Genomic DNA, 20941 nt, shown 5'->3' with positions numbered 1-20941 from the left:
GCTCTTACAAACTGTTGCTATGAACACTGGTATGCAGAGGTGTTATTTTGTTTCTTTTTTATGAAAAGAAGAGACAGAAAGTTCTACTGCCCACAGGCTCCAGTGTGCTGCTAGGGACTGACCCCAGAGCTGCAGACAGGAGAAGCCTACAGTCCCCGCTGCACTGCCTCCCAACATATGTTTGAGAAGTAAGCACACCCCAGTCAAACTACAGCTCTGTCGCTTCATTCATTCATTCAGCCAGAAACAGACAGACAGCTCTCACTGACCTGCACATAGCAGGTGGAGGTCAGTGGTGAATTTTCCTTGTCAACTTGGGTAACGTCTCTGAGCCTCAATTTTCCATCTATAAAAAGTAAAGGCAGTAACTACTCCCTCAGAGGGTTCTCCTGAATACTGAAATACAGCTACAATTTTTGGCATGTAGCAGATCATTTTTTTATACTGAGAATTACAATAGTGTGACCATCCCACTACACACAGCACAAGAGAGGGATTCTTTTCTCTAGAGAGAAGCCTGCATATTTTCAACAATCTACAATTATATCATTCTCACAGGGCACCCAAGCAAATATCTCTCTCCCACTGAAAGGTTAAATTTCTGCTCACTCAGGCTCATGGCGAAGGAGATCTCAGCGGTCAAGTCAAGCTGTAGATGTCACAGAGCCCATAAAGTGAAGGCTCTGCACAGAGTGCAGAACCAAAGTCCTCTGTCACCACAGAGACTGGGGTCCTTGGCTTTGCCTCTTAAGAGTGACTCTGTCTACCTGTGAGGTGGGTAATGAGTGCCTGGCCTATGATACAGTGTTTCCATGGGAACTAAATGCAATGAGTGACACAAAGGTTTTAATTTAAAAGTCAACACCAAGTGCTAGCTAGTAGCACATGGAGGTAAGCTAGGGAGTGTGTGTGAATCCAGAGCAGGTCTATGTGTGTGTGGCCCCGGGGAGAAGCCATGTATGGCACAGGCATTGGCCGAGATGCTGAGAGGCTCCAGACAGAGTGGTTACCTGCCTGCCCTTCACCACGTGCTTGGGCACGGGCACCTTGATCTCCAGGTCGGTGTAGTCTTGCGACCAGGTGTAGTTCTCACGCACAGCACCATTGTAGCTGTCAGGGTTCCTCTGGAACTGCTCCTGTCTCCTGAGAAAGAACAAGATGTGAGATGACAGCTGGGGCCCGAGCACAGGGCAGGAGCCACAGGGGATAGACAGGCAAATGACCTCCAGCTGTGAGCTTGTGCCACCCAAGCCTCCTTCTGCACCTCAGACACCCCTCTCTGGGCAATTTCGTTTCCTTTCCTTTTTCTTTCTTTCTCTTTCTCCTTCTTTCTTCCTTCCTTTTCCTTCCTGACACCAGGGTTATCACTGGGGCTCGATACCAGCACTATAAACCCACCACTCCCAGCAGTCATTTTTTCCCCTTTCTACAGGAATTGAGAGGGTAGGCGAGAGAAAGGAGTCCACCCAATTTTCTTCCTGAAACCAGTCCCCAGGCCTCCCTGGAAATCACAGGGACAAAGAGGAGAGCCACACAGAAGAGCCCAGTGCAGAGCCCTGCAGCCTGACAACCCCTATCCCTGGCTGCCTGAAGTTTAGAGACAAGGCCAATGAACTGACCAAAGTGCCTTGAATTAAAATCTTGGAGAGGGGGTATGTGGGTGCAGAGCTCCTCATAAACTACTTTGGAGGGCCTACCTTAATAAAAAGAACAAACCCACTTCACCCACACATGTTCTTCTCTGACCCTAGCACAGCCACCCCCACTTCCGCCTAGCCAGTAGATCGAGGCCCCGGGTCAGCACTGTCCTTCCCCACAGACCAGTGAGTGAGAGCAGCAAGCTCAGGAGCGAGGCAGCCAGAAAGCCCATCCGCCAAAGCCCACTGGAAGTGCATCACAAGCCCAGCGCAGCACAGATGCCCCAGGGCCTTGCCAAGATGATGATGCTAAAAATAAAATACAATGAAATATTTGCCCTAGACCTCAGCAGTGTTAACAATTGTGAAAACATTATATAAGTGCAGACTCAGAAATCCATTTATGAGTTATAAGTCTAATTAGGGGGCCAGGCAGTGGTGCATCTGTTTGAGAGTACACATTACCATGCATAAGGACCCTGGTTCAAGCCTCTGCTTCCCACCTACAGGGGGGAAGCTTCACAAACTATGAAGCAGGTCTCTCCTTCTCCCCCTCTCAATTTCTCCTGTCTTAACAAATAAATGAATAACATTTTAAAATCTAAATTAAAGACAGAAGCCTTGGACCAGGCAGGCCACCTGCCTTGCCATGTGTGAGGCCCAGGTTCAAGCCCCAGCAACACACAGGAGAGCCACAACAGGGGAAGCTCTGGTAATGTGGCCTCTCATTCTCTGTCTCCATGAGTGAAAAATTCAGCCTTTTCACCGAGTGGTGAAATCACACAAGTGTATGGCTTGATGTGGTGCGTGCATGTGCGCACACACACACACACACACACACACACACACACACACACACACACAGCAACTCGTATGAACTCAAACATTGCCCAGCAGCTGCAGTTTTCCAGCTTCCCAGGCCTTAAGAAGCCCAGGGACGAAGTTGAAAAACAAGATTAGAAAAGAAAACACAAGTCGAACCAGAAATGGAATCGGCGTATTGCACCAAAGTAAAAGACTCTGGGGTGGGTGGGGAGAATACAGGTCCATGAAAGATGACGAATGACATACTGGGGGTTGTATTGTTAAATGGGAATCTGGGGAATGCTATGCATGTACAAACTATTGTATTTACTGTGTTGAATGTAAAACATTAATTCCCCAATAAAGAAATAAATTAAAAAAAAAAAAAGAAGCCCAGGGAATGCCAGGATAAGGGCAGGACCCCACTTGTGGGGACACAGAACTGTCGCCACACAGAGAGGCATCTGCTCAGGGTAGGTCAGGAGTGGTGGTGAGTGAGAAGCCATTTGTTCTGGGTAACTTTCAGGAGAGAGAAGTGCCTGCACTCTGTGGGGTGCTGGGCCCACCTTGCATCACCAGGATGACAGTGGCCCATCTCTGGGCTGGAGACTGGTGGGTTCAGGGTCCCCCCAGTTCCTAGTCTGAGCTCTTACCCACAACCCCTCAGAGGGAGCCAGGCTTGGGGACAGGGTCTTCACAGCAGGAACCCATCTAGAGCAAGGCCACTAGGAGGGGTCCTGAACCAACAAGGCAGTCTTTGCAGGAGACGTGGACACAGAGGCATGCAGAGGGACAATGGCCATGTGGCTGACAGGGTGAACCACAAGTTGGGTGACACAGAGGACTGTCAGCACCCCAGATGCCAGGCAGATTCAGGGTGACAGCCATTCAGAGTGGTCACTCACTTGGAGTGAGCAATGTGGCTGCCAGGCAATGTGGGAACGCTTTCCATGCAAGACACAACTCGCTCGTGTGTGCTTCACGTGCAGCTCTCCAAGAGGAGCACAAACACAGCCAGCTCCGGGCAGCAGAGATGACCTGCTGTCTGGCTTTCCTCTTTGTCCCCCAGCTTTCCTACCATGTGCAGAATCATATATATTTTATAGGACAGAGAGAAGTTGAGAGGAGGAGAGCTAGAGAGGAACAGAGACACCTGCAGCTCTGCTTCACCCCCTGTGAAGCCTCCCTCTTGTAGGGAAGAATTTGGGGGCTTGAACCTGGGTCTTTGCACATGGTAACATGTACACTCTATGGGGTGTGCCACCACCCGGCTGTTGAATCTTTACCATCAAGAGAAGCTGCTCTAGGAAGCATAGACAGGAGGGTCTCCCTGGTGACCTTATTCGTACAGCTAACAGGTAACCATGCCAGAATGTTCCCATCCTGGCCCCCAACAGGAATGGAGAGCGGGGTATATCAAGCTGTCTGAACCCTCCTCCATGCTGGTGCCCATTGCACAGAGGTCCAACGTGTGCCTGTGAGGAGCACAGACTCCCAGGCAAGGAGCTGAGGGGGGCTTCTCCCTACAAACAACCCTCTCTGTGGAGCCTGCTAAACCACAGGGTAATTAGTTAGGAAGACACAAAATGCCCACATGCAAAGAATAACTCAGCCCTGGCATTTGACAGAGGTGGTGGTGAGACCCCTCAAGGTGAGGGGCAGGCCCCATGACAGGTGGCTGAGCCCTTGCTGCTTTGTGTGCACACGACCCCGGAGCACGGTGAGCAGCTGGGTGCTCCCACAGAACTCTCGGCCTGGCTGGGTGGGCAGCCCATTCACCCTGCACAGACTGGTAACCTCCTCCTAAGGGAGCCAGAAGAGACATGCCCAACACACTGCTGGGTGTTTTTTTTTTTTTTTTAAACACTCTGGATTTCTCATTCTCTTTAAATACAGTTGATTATTTCTAGCCAGCACTGTGTATAAATAAGCCTCCTGTCATGTGCAGGTGCTGCAGCCCCTCCCACGCCCTCCCTGTCCTCCCCAGCAGCGTCCAGCCTCTGCAGCCCCTCCAGCTGCTTGGGGGGGGGGATTGAATCAGCTGCCAGACCTCACTGCAGTACTCACGCCTACTGCGCTCAGCCTGGGGACAAGGTCTGAATGCATAGAGGGAAAGCAGGGCAGTATTCCGTGCCCACAGGCCAGGAGCACCCACAACAGTCTCCCCACCCAGCTGTAGCAGAAGGCAGGGTCCTCTCAGTCAGGCCAGCCATGTTCCTGAGTTGACAGCTATCTGGCTGGCACAGATGTGGGTCTCCAAGGCCCACAGGCCCACAGACAGGGGCCTGTCCAAGGAGTGGGGTAGATCAGCTGTCACCTCCCTCCCCAGCCCCAAGAGGGAGGGATGGAGAGAAAGAGAGAGAGAGAGAGAGAGAGAGAGAGAGAGAAAGGCTGAGACTGACTCACCATCCTCACAAGAAAAGGCGCCACTGACTTCCCCAGGCTTGCCTGTTGGGTTTAAAGCAGGAACCGCCCCCTCTGCACACCTGCTCTGTCCCCAATGGAGCCTAGATGTGAGGCCTGGTCAGTGGCCTGGCCCAGGTGGAGAGTCCAGCTGTGCTGGTCTGGCTGTGCTGGTCTGGTGTGATGCATGTGCTCTGCTGTAACATGTGATATGTGTGTCAGAAGGCCATGTGTGCATCACATTACACACATGATGAAGCAGCCCACACAGCATCTGGGAATGTGTGTGTATGTTAACATGCTGTGTGGCTGTAAGCGTGTGGGGTGCTTAGGGCAGCCACTGCTTCCCCTTCCTGCACCCTCTTCTCTTTCAGACATTTTATTGTCTAAGCACTTGTGAGAGCATGAGGGTGAGGTAGACCAGTGCATCACTCGGCTCTGGCATACCAGGTGCTAGAGATCAAATCTGGGACCTTGTGCATACAAGTCCTGTGCTCTGCTACTGACGTAGTGTCCCGCCCACCCTATAATCAGTTCTCTGAACTGGGCAATAGCTTGCTTGGCAGGGCACATGTCCTAACACGCACACTCAACCCTGCACCCCATGGACACACCACGGCCCCCAGGGAGGGCCACAAGCAGTCTTCTCCCTCTCCCCTTATGGTTGAAATAAAAGGGAGAAAAAGTGGGCTCAGGAATGCTGAGATCCCACGTTCAGGAGGTCCAAATCCACAAAGTAATTTTCTCCCTCTCCTCTCCACACACCACACCTGGAAAGTAGCAGTTGTCAGCCCCTTTGCAGCTGCTGGGAGGAAACATGGAGGGTTCTCTTCTCTGTACAGAATGAGCACTGTGACAAGCCCCGCTGCCTGCTGGGGGCCCCAGGGTGGCTGACCCCCAACCCCTGCCTCCTGGCCTCCAGGTCTCCTGGAAGCATGTCCTCAGGCAGCATTCTCAGCAACCCTGGAGCCCAAGTGTCACTGCAGGGGCTCTGCACCAGGAGGGCAGTCATTCTCACTGGCTTCCTGCCACTGGAACAGGGGCCAACCCCGGCCTCAGTGACTCCCCTGTGTGTGAGTGACCAGCTCCTTAAGTGACAGGAGGCATCACAGCAGGGTCACAGGCACTGAGTTCAGATCCCTTCACAACAGGCAGAAGAGAAGTTAAAAAATCTGCATTAACTGAACTGTCCAACCTGGCAGAAGGTAAAGGGTCATCTGGTGTAATCTGCTTGTTCCCTGGCTTCTCCAGAGGAAGTTATCCCTGCTCAGCAGGTGATGTCTGCTATATGTGGACACCTCCTTGAGCAACAAGTAATCAAGGGCTCTACAATTGTCCAGAACTATTTTAGTCCATGACTCAAAGGACTGTCACTGAAATGTTTTGGACAGACACCGAATTGCCTGGCTCTCCTAATGTTAGAAGAGTGTCCTCATCACGCACCCCACCCCCCACACTGGTATGTACTTGAATATACAAAAACAAAGGTTCTCTTTATAGAGGCAAACCCAGAATCACCTACACTTCCTGGAAGTTGTCATTTTAAGTTGGTTATAGAAGCCCCTCTTTTGTTCTGGAGAGAGAGGAGAATAGTGAATACACCAAGGGCACGATGTTCAGGCCTATAACCCACTGCCAGCACCTCTATAGACACAGGTGCTGCTATTCGTCAGTATAATGGCATCAGCATCATGCAACCAAGACACAAAGGACTATGTTACTACATGCTGGAAGTCTACCTAAATACATAAGTAGTTCAACAAACTAAAAGTCTGTTTTCATGAGCTGCACCACAGTATTTATTATGATAATCTTCTCTAACACAGATCATTGAAATCTCATTTTCCTATCCCAGGGATGGGAGCAAAGGAAGAAATTAGGAGGATTTAGTACCCAAACATTATAACAGGCACTGCAGAACAAATTAGACAAGTAGTGTTTGGAATCCTGGTGAAGTTACTTGTAGGGTAAACTAAGAGGCCATTACTGCCTTGGGCAGATTGAGACTTCTGGTAATACATCCAACAAACCCAACTCCCTTTGTAATAGAAGCAATTTGGCCTCTATAATTCAAGCCACAAATGACCTGGTATGTCTCACACCCACACGCTGCAGCTAATTTAAGGTACAAACTGATGGAGCCCAAGCACATTGTTTTGAGCAAAAATATCTCATCCCTCCCCAAACTTAATTTGGTGAAATTTCTTTGTCAATAAATTGAAGTGTATGCAATGTGTGAGTCACACACATACACAAATTCTTAAAAGGATGGCAATGTTTTCTATCACATCCAAAAGCCACTCCCTACTTTAAAATCACATTCAACACCATTCTGCTCTCCCTTTTGCTATATTTACTTATTGTATTTATACTGAGTGTTGTGGAACTGTGAATTAGGGGAAATGGAAGTCAGCTTGCAGAACAATAGACATTTGAGGAAACTGAAATAACTCAGTATTCAGCCTAATTTACAAGTATATAACAAACCTCAGAAACAATTACCAAGATTAGATTTAATATTTACAAAGGTGCAAGCAATTTCTCTCCTTACAATTATCCCCAATTCTTACCATAGATAATTACAGTAAAAACCAATTTGCATACATGCAATAAGAATGGTAATGACCACAAGGTTCCTTTTTTGAAACTGTATTGCTGGAAGCCAGCAAGCCACACACAAGAGCCATGACTCGTGATCTAGCCAATGGTTCTGACTGTATGCTGTTACAAGAGCAGTTTCTTACTATGCTTAAACAAATAACTATGCTAACTTAAAAACAAGAGTACTATACTTATTAACAGTCTCCAAGTCTGGAGGAACTGGAACCAGGTAGAGAGAGGGAAAAAATACTTTACCAAGGTGTATTTCAACAAATTACTTTTAGAGAGTCTGGGGGGAAGGGTGTCTCCTTAAATTTAGTTCAACTTTATATGATCTCAATCTTAAAAGGAACCTATCTTTTCCAGGAATCTCTTTCAAGATGAAGTCTTTTTTTTTTTTATCTTGTCGGTCATCATTTATATTTTTTTAAATGATTCTTTTTTTATTGGGGGATTAATGTTTTACAATCAACAGTAAATACTATAGTTTGAACATGTATAACATTTCCCAGTTTTCCACATAACAATACAACACCCACTGGGTCCTCTGCCATCATGTTTCAGGACCTGAACCCTCCCCCCCACCCACCCCAGTCTTTTACCTTTTTTTTTTTTTTTTTTTTACTTTTTTATATATTTATTTCTTTTTTCTTTTTATATTACAGAATTAGATGTCGACAAGGGTTTGAATCCACACCATTCCCACCAGAGTTCTGAATCTTCACTCTCCCCACTGCAATCCACCACTGTTTCTCTAAAGTTTTAGACATGGGCCAACCATCTTCTCTACAACTATCTGTCCACATTTATACGTAGTTGCCCTTTCTTTTCCTGATTCATCCTCTCTTTCCCTCTAAGCCACTCATGACACCATAACTACCTCCATATGTCCCTCTCCTTTTCCTTCTCTCTCTCTGGGTGCTGATGGAGCTGGAGTGCAGAGTCCTCTTACCTTCATCCTATCACTTCTCCCCTGCTGGGAGTATGGATCAAAGTTGTTTATGGGGAAGATGAAGTCATTTTTAAGGCAGAGTGGAATGAAAGTAACTTCTATAAATGACTAAAAGACTTTCTGAATGTCTGTGGTTAAAGTTTTGATTAGAAGAGGTCAACAAAATAGCTCACTTGGACAATGCATTTGCTTATCATGCAGAAGACCCGGGCTCAAGCCCAGCCCCCACCACACTGAAGGAAAGTTTTGGTGCTGCGCCTTTCTCTCTCTCTCTTTCTCTACCTATCTGAAAGAGTCAGCCGAGCCCCAGGTGTGTGTGTGTGTGTGTGTGTGTGTGTGTGTGTGTGTGTGTGTGTGTGTATGTGTGTATCTTTATATATGCAAAAAGATTTGACTAGAGTTTCACTAAATATGATTGACAAGGAAATGTGGTTACTATATTACAAGATGACTAATAACTTTACACCAAGACATTACATTTTTAGATTCATGTCATTTTGAGAACACTTATTTTAGTAATATACATTCATATAAATATAAACTGGGTTTAACAACACTTATCTGCCAACACTTTCTGTGTAATTTGACATATCAAAGCAGCCTGATTCACTTAGTAACCACCTCCCCACCCACCCCCCCCCTTTGGTGCTGGCCATGGTGCTCCCAGTAGTGTCTAGGACAGCACCTCAGGGACTCACCCACATAGTATGGGGTGTCTGTCTACTACCCACTGAGCTATCTCCTAGCCCCTCAAAAATGTCATATGTATCCACCAATATATTAAAGCTCACTAAGAAGGAAGATGGTGAGGAGGTGAAAGCTGGGACTAAGGTGGCAACCACATGCCAGAGACAAAATAGGTGGCACCTGAGAGGAGGGAAGTTAAGGCTTTCTTTCTTAGCCGCCCCCCCCCCCCATGAAGTCTTCCCTAGTGGTGCTGCTAGAGCACTTTTTTTTTTCTTTAGAGCTTTATTGAGTAATGGTTCACAGTCCAGTCTTTTTCTTTCTTTCTTTCCTCCACCACTCCCACACCAACGGTCTGTGTCCCCATCCCCACTCCCCTAGATCACCACTATAGTTCTCCCACCATTTTGTTTCCTCTCAGTTGTTTGGTCTAATTTTGTATAGAGCCAATTTTAGAGTCTTAGATGTGTCTGGAAGCTTTACTCAGTGGGCTGTTGCTAGGCAGAAGCAATTTTTTCTTGTAGCAGTCAAGTAGCCTACTTCCTTTTGAAAGTCTAAGGCATGCTGCTACTTCTGCTGGGACATGCGACGGAGACAATGCGTGCAAAGGATGGTCAGGGCCAGTGTTCGAGGGCTCCCCTGCAGATCTTCCTGACTAGCTGTAGTTGAAGGTCAGCACTGGTCAGTGTGGCTGCTCTCAGTGGCGTCAGGCCACAGCTAAGAAGAGTGCAAGCCTCAGCCAGGAGGCCAGGAGAGCACCACTGCCAGGAGAGGGTCACGAGGTTGAGGCACAAGGTCTGGGCAAGGGCCACAGCGTCTGAGTCACAGGGCTGTGGGAAGGGATATGGGGTCAAGAAGTGGGTCACAGGGTAGGGGAGAGGGTGGTGATGATGGCAGAAAACTTGGTGTCCAGTAAGTGTTCAATAGGTAGAAACCTTGTGGGGTAACAGGGAAACAGTGAGGGAAACATGCCCGTCATCATAGGATAGCAAGCAAGGGGCAAACTTAGCAGTCCCTCCTCTAGAATACAACTTAACAGAGTGCTCCTGGTGAAAAGCTGTGTGAGCTGGACAGTAAGTGACAGCAACCAGGCCCTAATCTCAGAGGCAGCTGAGAAGCAGCTCACCAGCACCTGTCCATGCTCACTGACTAGCTCTCCAGACAGGGCCAAAGCAGAAGGGACTGCAGGCACTTGGGCAGTACACACACCCCTGGGTCCTTGCTCTGCCCCTGAAGGAGCCCAGAGGCAGGGACGCACAGGGCAGGACACTTCCCCAGGACCACACATTGGCTTCTGTCCATTTATAAAGCAACTGTGCTCCTGGGAGAATGACTGATGCTAGAGCTTTCACAGAGTAAATATTAGATGAGACTGGAGCATCCGTGGTACAATAATAACAGTAACAATAATAATAATAATAAGGAAGTGCTGGGGGGAACACACCCAGGGGATTCAAATATCAAAAAGAACAGCCACCAGAACAAGATGCCAATGGGCAGTCAGAAGGATGTGAGCAGCTGAAAAACAACAGCGTACTGGGTTACAACACACAGAACAACACCCATGAATCCACACTGAGACAAACATGAATGACTGAATGATTAACAGCAGACCAGCTCTCCTCAGAGAAGAAGCCCAACTCACAAGCAGAGAAGGCGAGGGAAAGAGACAGCAGCATTAGAGCACCCCAGTAGCAACTGCTGTAAAAAGGGCCCACGAAGCGTGGGAAGCAGTGAGAGACCGAGGGAAAGCAAAAATCCACAAGTCCTCACTTAGCACTGTCTAGAAGTTTCTGAAATGGTGACTTTCAGGAAAACTTCATATCATACAAAACCACTTGGGCCACAGGTTACTAACTAATCCTTAGAGCATCTTCTGGTCATAACAAACATCACCAAACATAATACTAAAAATGCCATGCGTTTGCTTGTGCTAGCCTGAGCAGACCTCCTTCCCAGTCTCTTCAAAGCCCTGCTGTCCTCTGTAGGACAGGCATGATGGTTGGTGACAGTTGGGCCCCGCAAGCGGTAAGCTCACCCATGTGAGCTGTTAATGGCTTTCTGTCCTGGATAATCAAAGTCACACCAGATTACACTCTCCCATCTTATTCCCCTTCCTTTGCCTTGTTCCCACATTTCCCGACTCCCACCAGTTCTGAGAACTATGGGGACCTTCCCCCCATGTGCTTCCCTGCTGGCTACCACGGTTCGCAGCTCTTGAGATAGCAAATTCTGGCACTGTTTCCCTGTGACTTTATCTAGAGGGTTGTTATTTACTGCTCCTGCTGTTTTGGGGGCGAAAATGTTAGCAATCTGCCAAGAGGACATGCCACAAATACCGAGGTGTGTTAGCACAACAGGCAGTGTGTGAGGGCAGCGTTGTGCTGGCTTTTTAACCTTACTCATAGCATGGCAGTGACAGAGCTCAAGGACATCTGGTCTGGATTACACCTACAGCAACTCAGATGTGAATGTGGGTTGTTTTCCTGTGAGCACCTGCTCCTGGGAGGACTTCCATCACGAAAGCCACCATTACCTGCACTGAAACAAGCCCTGCCTCCATGCTCACAGCACCAAGCTGCTCTGTCCCAGCAAACTGGCCATGTGTCTTTCCTGTGTGCACACACCTGATGGACCCTTCCCATCTAGCTGCGCCCTGGGCTGCCAGCACAGGAGGGCTCCCACTCCACCCCAAAGTTCTGTTTGAGCTCTTTCTGGGTATCAGAGCATAAAAGGGGGACCATGGGCAAGGCCCTGCCCAAGTGGGGCTCACATGACACCCACCAGAGGTGCCCCAAAAGTGTGACTCCAGTGGCCCTGCTGAGCACAGGTCAGCACCGGCTTCAAGAGGCCACAGAGAGGTGAATTCAGGGAAGGGAGTTGCAGAGAGATACCTGGCAGGGCAGGATGGTGCCAGTCCCTGTGGGGGCACAATCCCAAGCCCAGTGTTGACCACTCACTTGTCAAGTGACCTTTGTCTCATCCCTCAAGCTCCTTTCCTGTGAGCTGTGAATGCACAGCACCCAAGGCCCAAGGCCCAGCAGCGCAGAAGGGGCAAGAAAAAAACAACAGACAGAAAGTGCTTGGAACAGAGCCTGGTTCTGTGTTAACATCTTTGTTGCGGCTCAGGGCACACGGCCCTCAGAAAATGCCAAGATGGCATACCGATTATTTGAAATTAAAATTGCATTAAGAAACAGTCAGTGGAGAAGGGACGGCAGTATGATCCTCCCCTCTGAGTCTCCCAGGAGAAAGGCCCCTCCTGGGAAGGAGCAAGAAAGGCATCCTTCCTTCAGAGCTCAGGAAGTCAGAGAGAGATAGCTGGGTGAAGTCTGTTGAGCCCCTTGCTAATTACTACTCAAGCCTAAAGACTCTTTGCCATGCCTGTTTGTCTCAAATCCCTTTATCTGAAAGGTTTATAAATTGAGAGTTTGGGTCATTTTGTGAGGTCCGCATCTATGAGGTTTCTATATGGGTTAAGATATTTTCTCCTGAAAATCTGTCTTGTGCCTATTTAATTACTAGACAAGCCAAAAGAACTTAGAAGGAGAAGAGGAGACATATCTGTCTCCCCTGCAGAGCCACTGATGCTGTCCCTTGTCCAGACCATCAATACTACAAACTATCGCTTTTGTTATCAGAAAAGAGGCCACTGAGCCTGGCCAGACCAGTCAGGACTTCAGGCCAGGGTTCAGAACATCAATGACAATGGATGGTCACTGCAAGCTGCGATGGGAAATGGCATTACTCGGTCGCTCGTCAGGAGGCACAGTGGGACAGCAGAACACCCAAGGAGCAGACAGGAGCCCAGTTAGCTGCTGGGCACACTGGAGGCTCCAGAGACCTGCAAGTAGAAGCCTCACTTTACCAGCCCCTGCCCCAGCATGTCCCCAGACACAGACAGCCCAACCACCACACAGCAGGCATGTGGCCCCCTGCTCACTACTCTAGCTCACCTGAGCAGCCACAAAGGCTACACCCATGTGTTTTCCCGTATGAGCTGTGACTTAACACACCTACACACAGCAAGAACAAGCTTTGGAAAACAACATAAATAGAGCTTAGGAAACAGACATGGGAGGTACTGTACGTCCATCTTACAGAAGCCTTTTCTCCACCCATTTCCCCTAAATCCACTCAACAAAGCTGAAGTCACTATATCCCAACTCTGTTTCCATGCTCACCGTTTTATGAGAACACTCCCAGAAAGCAAATGTGACCCTAGTGGAGTCCTGTTTTTTTGACTCTGGAGGAATGGCTGATTGAGCAGGTCCCTGCTGCAGCTTGGGGGTGCTGTCTACCGCCTTCTTCCCTGCGAGTGAGCTCTAACACCAGCATCTCCCCCACTCAAGAAGACATTCCCTTAAATTCTATCCAGAGTAAAAGTGTCCTAAGAGGAAAAGGTCTCACTTGCATGAGAAGGGAGGAGCCCCTTGCCTTGAACACCTGGCCCGTGCCCATCCACTGACCTCCACACTTTTGGGCAGGCAGGCAGGTTTCTCTTCCCTGACTCTCCTGCCTGCCCTGCCTGCCATGTTCTTGAAGGCTGGTGTGTGTGGCCATGTGCACAGTGGATGGGGCACTCCCAACATTAACAGGACGGCAAAGCACAGCACAATGCCCCCAGGATGCGAGTGGCAGCTCTGAACTTCAGTGATGCTTCCAGAAGCAATGAAGTCCTAGTGGGAGAGTGAAGAGCCAACACAGGGCTCACGTAACTCATCTGCTTGAAGCAAGGACTGTCTCTGATAAATCCCAGGTCAAAGGCCAGCCAACACCACCCAGCGCTCTGGAGTCACAAGTGCCAACTCACCAGGGATACGGGGACATCACATCTAGGTCTCCACTGAACCAGGGCTGGCAGAGGTTGACATTCTGAACATGTAACAAGGCACAGAACCGGTCCAGACAGAGAGCTCAGGGCCTTGGTGTGATCTCTGGGCGCTATCTGCATACCCACCCGCTTGCCCACATGGCCCAAGTGTGTGGTCAGATGCTCCTGTTGGCCGAGCCCCCCACATACACACACACACAGGTGCCTGGGCAGAGTGTGGCTGCATCTGTGGCCTGACCACAGCTCAACGTGAAAGAGATGGCCTCCCAAGAGAACAGCCAAAGCAACAACATACCACGGGAGCACAAAAGCCTACTGGATGTGAGTCTCTGCAAATAGTACTTTTCCGCTCTCATTAGTTACAGGCTGCCAGGGAATTTTAGCTGTGAACAGAATGGAGACAGGCTGGAGAAACATTGCTACTATTTATAAAGTCTCTGCATTAGCCAATTTCACCCTCCCTGGCAGGCCCCCTTCTGCATATAAATGGGCTTAGACCCTCCAGGGAGCTCTATTCCAGGGTCCCAGCTGGACAGCTCACTAGGCAAGTCTCATCCTGGGCTGGGCTGCACCAGACTGGCTGACCAGGGCCTCACCACTTGGGGCAGAGAGCTGAGAGCAGGGCAGCCCAGATCAGCATGCGGTTAAGTCTCTGCCTCGTTCCCCAGGTGGTATCAGCAGTGACTTCTCATTACCTCTTAAAAAAGGACTTCAGAAAAGCATCTCGAACTAATGTATCAATTAGCAGTACCCGTACCATTATGCTTTAAACCAGCAGAACCAGATACTCTATCAAATGTAATTACTTGATTGAACCAAGGAATCAGTAAAAACAAAGCCTTGGGAATGTAGCCCAGTTTCCAGCAGTGGAGACTAGAGAACTCTATGGAGTCACTTATGTAAAGGTCTTTCTTATTATGAGGACAGTCACGTACAAACAGATGTCAGGAAGGCATCTCTAACAGACAGCGTTCAAACTGCAGCAGTACATTTATTCAGCAGTGGAGAAAAGTCAATTAGTCCCTGCCCTAAAAGGAAGCTTTCCTGGCTAGGGAGGGACTTCCGCAGGCATAGTCCATACCTCCTGTGCCAGAGCCCTGAGTCTGACCCCCAGCAGCCCCTGAGAGCAGCCAAGGTGCAACTCCGTGGTACGGTATGCTTTGGTTTCGCTCCCACTATCTTTCTTGCTCCCTCATAAAACATAAAATAAAAAGTAAGTAAAACTGGGCCAGAGAAGTGTCCCAGGAGTAGGGTACAGATGAGAGGCACTGGGCTCAAACCCCTGACACTCACATTAAGCAAATAAAAATTAGGGGTCGGGTGGCATCATACCTGGTTGAGATCACATGTTACAAAGCATAAGAAGCCACGTCCAAACCTCTGTTTCCCCTCACACACAACCCCATCTACAGGGAAAAGCTTTGCAAGCATTGAAACCGTGTTACAGGTGTCTCTCCATCTATCTTCTCCTTTCTTCTTGATTTGTCTCAAATAAATAAATAAAGTCTATTTTTTAGGAGAATAAAAATCAGCAGCCTGGGAGGTGGCACAGTGGATAGGTGGCTGGATTCTCAGGCATGAGATCTTGAGTTTGACCCCCAGCACCACATGTGCCAGGACAACGCTCTGATTGGCACTCTTTCTCCACCTCTCATAAGCAAATAAGGAAGGGAGGTGGGTAGTGGTGCACTCGGAGTTCAAGCCCCCTGCTCCCCACCTGCAGGGAGTAGCTTCATGAGTAGTGAAAAAGGTGTGCAGGTGTCTCTCTTTCTCTCTCCCTATGTCTCCCCTCCTCTCTCAATTTCTCTGTGTCCTGTCCAATTAAAAAATGGACTTATAAAAAGGGGGATGGCCACCACAAGTGATGGATTCATAGTGCCTGCACCGAGATGCAGTGATAACCCTGGAGGCAGAAATAAATAAATAAATAAATAAATAAATAAATAAATAAATAAATAAATAAAGGGGCTGGGCAGCAGACCACTGGGTTAGACACACATAGTATGAAGTGCAGTGACTCGCACAAGGATCCTGATTCACTTCACAAGCAGTGAAGCAGGTCTGCAGGTGTCTATCTCTCCCCCCTCTATCTTCTCCTCCTCTCTCAATTTCTCTGTCCTACCCTATAAAAAGAAAAAAAGAAAACCATGGCCTCCAGGAGCAGGAGCAATAGATTCATAGTCCTGGAATCTAGCTCCAGTGATAACTCAAATAAATAAATATAAATAAATATAATTAATAAATACATCTTTAAAATAAATAAAGGAAATTTCATGTAGATGTGCTACAATCCTGGGAGCCAGGCCTTGCCAAAGGCAGTGCCGCTTGTGTCCTCAAGCCAAGGACAGGACAGATGGCCTGTTCTCAGTGCCTCGAACACCAAAACAAGGCCTTCTGTGGGCTCTTCTCACAGGAGGGAGGCCTGGCGTGCTGCCACTCCAGGCTCAGCCATCCTCACATAGTGGCCACCGGAACAGGACATCTCTGTGAGATGGTCAGCCCCCAGGGAAGCGGGGCCCCAGCTCCCCAGTGTACCAGGCACCTTCTGCTGCCTTCACCTGTGAGGCCGAACCCTAGAGGGCTGTCAGAACCCTTTCACAGGCCCAGCACCAGAGGTTTCTGGTCACAGTCCTGAGTGGCAGTGGGTAAATGCCAGCCTCAACTCTGGTTTACGGGGCAGGCGTGCATGGCAGGCCTGTGCTCTGCCCATGTGGGATTCAGCCTGCTTCTCCCTGGGAGCCTCTCTATGCCTTCACTGCACTCTGCCTGTCCCAGGTCCAGGCCACGCCAGCAGGAACTGGAGTTAATTACTGTCTTTGTGGCACACTGAACATTGCTGATGCCCAGGAAGTGTCACCAGGACAGAAGCCATGCTCAGCTCACAGGAAGCCATTTCATCAGCTCCCACTGTCTCCCCCAAGGACAGGTGGCTCTGCCTTGCTGGAGCTCTGCTGCCATCTCCAGAGAAGGAGTGGGCGGTACCAACTCTCTCTCAAGGGGGCCTCAGACACCATGTAACTATCCAGTCTACAGAATCTGTACTGCCACCACCGAGCGCACACTGCCTTCTGACACTTAGCTTACTGAATGCTGGCCTCCCAAGCACCTCTTCAGCTTCCTTGATTCCTACGGCAGATGAGCCTTTGGATTCCAGCCCCTGTGAGAAGTGGCTCCACTGCAAATCTCCCGAGGCCAAGGGAGCAGCCTGGCCCCCCATTCTGTGTTAGCTCAGCCCCACTGCTCACTGGCTCAAGGACAGTCAGATAAAGGTCTGCTACCACCCTCTCTCTCCTACCCATGCCCAGAGCAATACAGAAAGAACAAGCCAGGACTAGCAGGCCTTTCTAACTCACGATGGGCTCATTATATCCAGAGTATCAAGGGAATTTTTTTTTTTAACACACTGATAGGGAATGAATCCAGGGCCTCACTCTGGCACAATAAACCTGTACAGCCCCCCAAGTCTAAGGCAGGCAAGGTAGAAAAGGCTATGCCAAAGCACTGAACCACCACCCTCCAGCATTCTCTCAGTGCCTGGGATCAAACGCAATACCTCACCCCTAGTCAGACATGTGCTTTAGCCAGGAAGCTATCTTCCAGCCCCTCAAGGGAAATCTAAGTGAAGTTGTGATGGGCAAGACACACAACATAAGGAAAAGGCAAGGGGTCTTCTGAGCTTGGGTCTCAGAGAGAATGGAGAAATTCAGAGAAAAGTATGTTAGAGAACTGATGTGGTCACTCATCGATCTAGAGGAACAAGGACAATGGAAATGAGAGCAGACACGGGGAGCAGCAGGGTCAGGGACGGAATGGTGTGCTCTCAGGGAAGCAGATGCAGAAAAGGAAAGACACAGCTGGTTACAGACATGCCGCGAGGTGGCCCTCATTGAAGGGGTGTGGAGACTAGCCCAAGTGGGAGCCCACTGGAGAAAGGGCAGCGCCTGCATCTGGCTGGAGTAGACAAAGCTGTGAAGCCACCAACCCTCCCTCAGTATAGCTGAGAAGGCAGAAAGCAAGCTGCGGAAAGCAGACGGCGAGAACTAGGCAGGAGCAGGGGAAGAGAGGAAGACACGAGCAAAATCAAGTAAAAGTGCTCTCAGGGCCAAGAGAGGGCTGGACAGGGGAGGGGGAACAAGCACGTACAAAACAAGACAAAGGACGAGGAAAGAGTCAGCAAAGAAAAGAATATTTTTAACGGGAGACATTGGGCAGGTATGCAAAAAGAGATGAACTTCAAGACATGCCTTGGACCATGTCCTAGACACATACCCAGAATCACAGAGCTTCTGGAAGAAAGCATAGGGTCAAATGTCACACTGAGCCAGAGATTTCTTAAATATGATCCCAAAAATATGACCCATAAAGGGGAAAAAAGATAAGACTTCATCAAAATTAAGAACTTTTATTCTCCCAAGACAAAGTTAAGAGAATAAAAAGACAATCCAGAGACTGGGAGAAAATATTTGCTAACTGTACACCTGATAGATACTATACTTACAGTGTGAATATATATTGAGTATATACAGAACTCTCAAATATAGTTAATAAAAATTTAAAAACTTTTTTAATCTGGCAAAAGATTTCAACAGATATTTCACCAAAAATGGCAAAAAGGACTGAACCATCCTTTTTTATTAGGAAAATTCAAACTAACTCACAATGAAATACCACCACGCACCCATGAGAACGTCTAAAATTAAAGACTTAAAATGTCAAATGCTGCTTAGGATGAGAAGCAACTGGAACTCCTGTACAAGTGAGTGGGGCTGCAAAATGTGCAGTACTGTGGAAAACAACTTGGTGCCCGCCTTCTGCCATAGTCACCCCACAACCCACTTACCCTCAAGAAGTCAGTCTGGTTGCTGGATAGACGACTCAGCTACTAGAGTCTTAGACTTAGTGGCCCTGAGGTCCCCAGCACCAAAATAGCAGAGTGAAGCTCTCTGCCTCTTGGGCCCCCCCCCAACCCCCCCCAATGTAATAAGTAAATATGGAAAGAAGGGACCTAAAAGAGCAGCCTGTTCACTCCAAGCCTTATGTACAAATCACAGACATCCACAGTAGCCTTATGCAGAACAGCCAAAAAATAGGAAACAACCCACATGCCCACCAAAAGGTGAACAAATGAACGCTAAGAAGAAAAAAGAAGGAAGGAGCTAATACACACAGCATGGCTGAATCTCAAAATGGCAGAAAGCAAGTGGCCCCCGAAAGTGCGTATTTGCAAGAGGTATTTGCACACCCTTGTTCAGCCTGACTCACAACAGTTAAGAGGGGGAACCACCAGAAGCTGTGGATGAAGATATGTGGTTAGCCCACACTATGGGATCTCCATCAGCTATGCAAAGGAAGGGGATTCGAACACAAGGCACAGCACAGATAAGCCTTGAGGGCATTTTGCTAAGATAAATAAGCTTGTTACAAAAAGCAAATACTGTATGATTCCACCCACCCGAGGACTCCCTCAGATTTGAAAGCAGTGGAGAGCTCAGGGCATCTGCTGTGCTTTCCCCACACTCTCCAGGTCCCTTTTCATGTAATGTCCTCCCCCCAACCTGGTTTGAATTTACCCCCCAAAAAACACACCCTGGTTTTCTCTAGATGCAAATACAACTGTCATTGTTGTGGGTTCTGTTTATTAAAATGATGTTGCTCCAGGAACTGGGTTCAAGCCCCTGCTCCCCACCTGGCAAGGGGAAAGCTTTGTGAGTGGTGAAGCAATGCTGCAGGTCTCTCTCTCTCTCTCTCTCTCTCTCTCTCTCTCTCTCTCTTCCACTTTACCTCCCTTCTCCTCTCTGTCCTATCAAATAATAAATAAATAAATATTAAAAAGAAAAAATGCTCCACCAGGAGCAGTGGATTTTTAGTGCCAGCACTGAGCCCCAGTGACTGGAGGCAAAAAAATAAATAAATAAAATGGCATTGCTCTTACTGGGGGGAGAAAAAAAGGATGAGTACCAGGAACTGGGAGAGGAGGAGGGGACGTCAGTGTTTAATGTGAACAGAACACAATTTGGGAAGATGAAAAGAGGTGAGAGATGGACAGTGCTGAAGGCTGCACAAAAATGACATCAGACTTGATGCCACGGAGCATAAAATTGGTTACAAGAGTAACTTTTCTTTACTCCACGATTTCTGCAAACCGTGTTAAAACGATCAACTGTACGGGTCCCTTTAAATCTAGAAAATGTAAACTGCTCCAGTGCAAGGAAGAAAGTCCAGTGGCTACTGAGGAGGGAGGAGGGAAGTTGTAGGGGCAAGCTTTACGCCCCTGGCTGGTGACAGTCTCACAAGGATGCATGGGACAAAATTTATCAAATTGTATCCTTAAAAATGGCTGGGCAGTGGCACATCTGATTGAGCACACATATAACCATATACAAAAGCACAGGTTCAAGCCCTCAGTCCCCACATGCCAGGGAGTAAGCTTCACAAGCATTGAAGCAGTGCTGCAGGTGTGTCTGTCTCCCTCCCTCCCTCACTATCCCTCCCCGACTCTCAAATTTCTCTGTCCTATCAAATAAAAGAAAGGAAAATAAATAAATAAGTATTGAAAAATAGGTGTGACTTAGCATGTGTCAGTTATGACTCAAGGTTGCTCCTAAAAAAATGGAATGGGTCTGGTTGGAGGGAAGGTGGTTAGGAGGTGAGAGCAAGCCCAGGCAGCAGAGTCAACCCAAGACACAGGGAAACTGCAGGTGTTCACCGTGGATGTGGTCTGATCTCATCCACACACACAATGCCTGTGAAGAGAAAAACAGCTCAGAGAAGAAAGTGTCACTGGTAAGAATAAACTGTCCTCATGGTGCTAACAGAGGGCAGTAGTGATGGTGCCAGAACAAACAGTATCCAGGCAGCCTAGGAGAGTGAGAGAGGGAAGCCGGGTGGGCCTGGCAGGATGGGCAGGGCTACAGAAGAGAATGGCAGCCCAGAGCACCAGGGTGGCTGCAGCCAGGCAGGCAGCACCTCATTCTCCAAGGCCCAGCAGTGTGCCTTGGAGTAAGAAACATATTAAGATCACTAGTC

General features: G+C 48.5%; 1 protein-coding gene across 3 annotated transcripts in view; it reads right to left on the bottom strand.

Annotated features, from left to right (window-relative positions):
* The window catches only part of NUDCD3 (NudC domain containing 3), a 79083-nt gene that overhangs the window by 20825 nt on the left and 37317 nt on the right, over positions 1-20941 (bottom strand). For all 3 annotated transcript variants that reach the window (XM_060171605.1, XM_060171606.1, XM_007524404.3), the window contains exon 3: positions 1011-1143. In XM_060171605.1, coding sequence (XP_060027588.1) covers positions 1011-1143 — 133 coding nt within the window. The remainder of the gene's footprint in view (positions 1-1010; positions 1144-20941) is intronic.

The sequence above is a fragment of the Erinaceus europaeus genome, chromosome 14 (genome assembly GCF_950295315.1).
Source record: "Erinaceus europaeus chromosome 14, mEriEur2.1, whole genome shotgun sequence".
In the NCBI taxonomy this organism is placed as follows: domain Eukaryota; kingdom Metazoa; phylum Chordata; class Mammalia; order Eulipotyphla; family Erinaceidae; genus Erinaceus; species Erinaceus europaeus.
The sequence above is the reverse complement of the archived record's forward strand: the minus strand, read 5'-3'. Positions and strand labels throughout refer to the sequence as shown.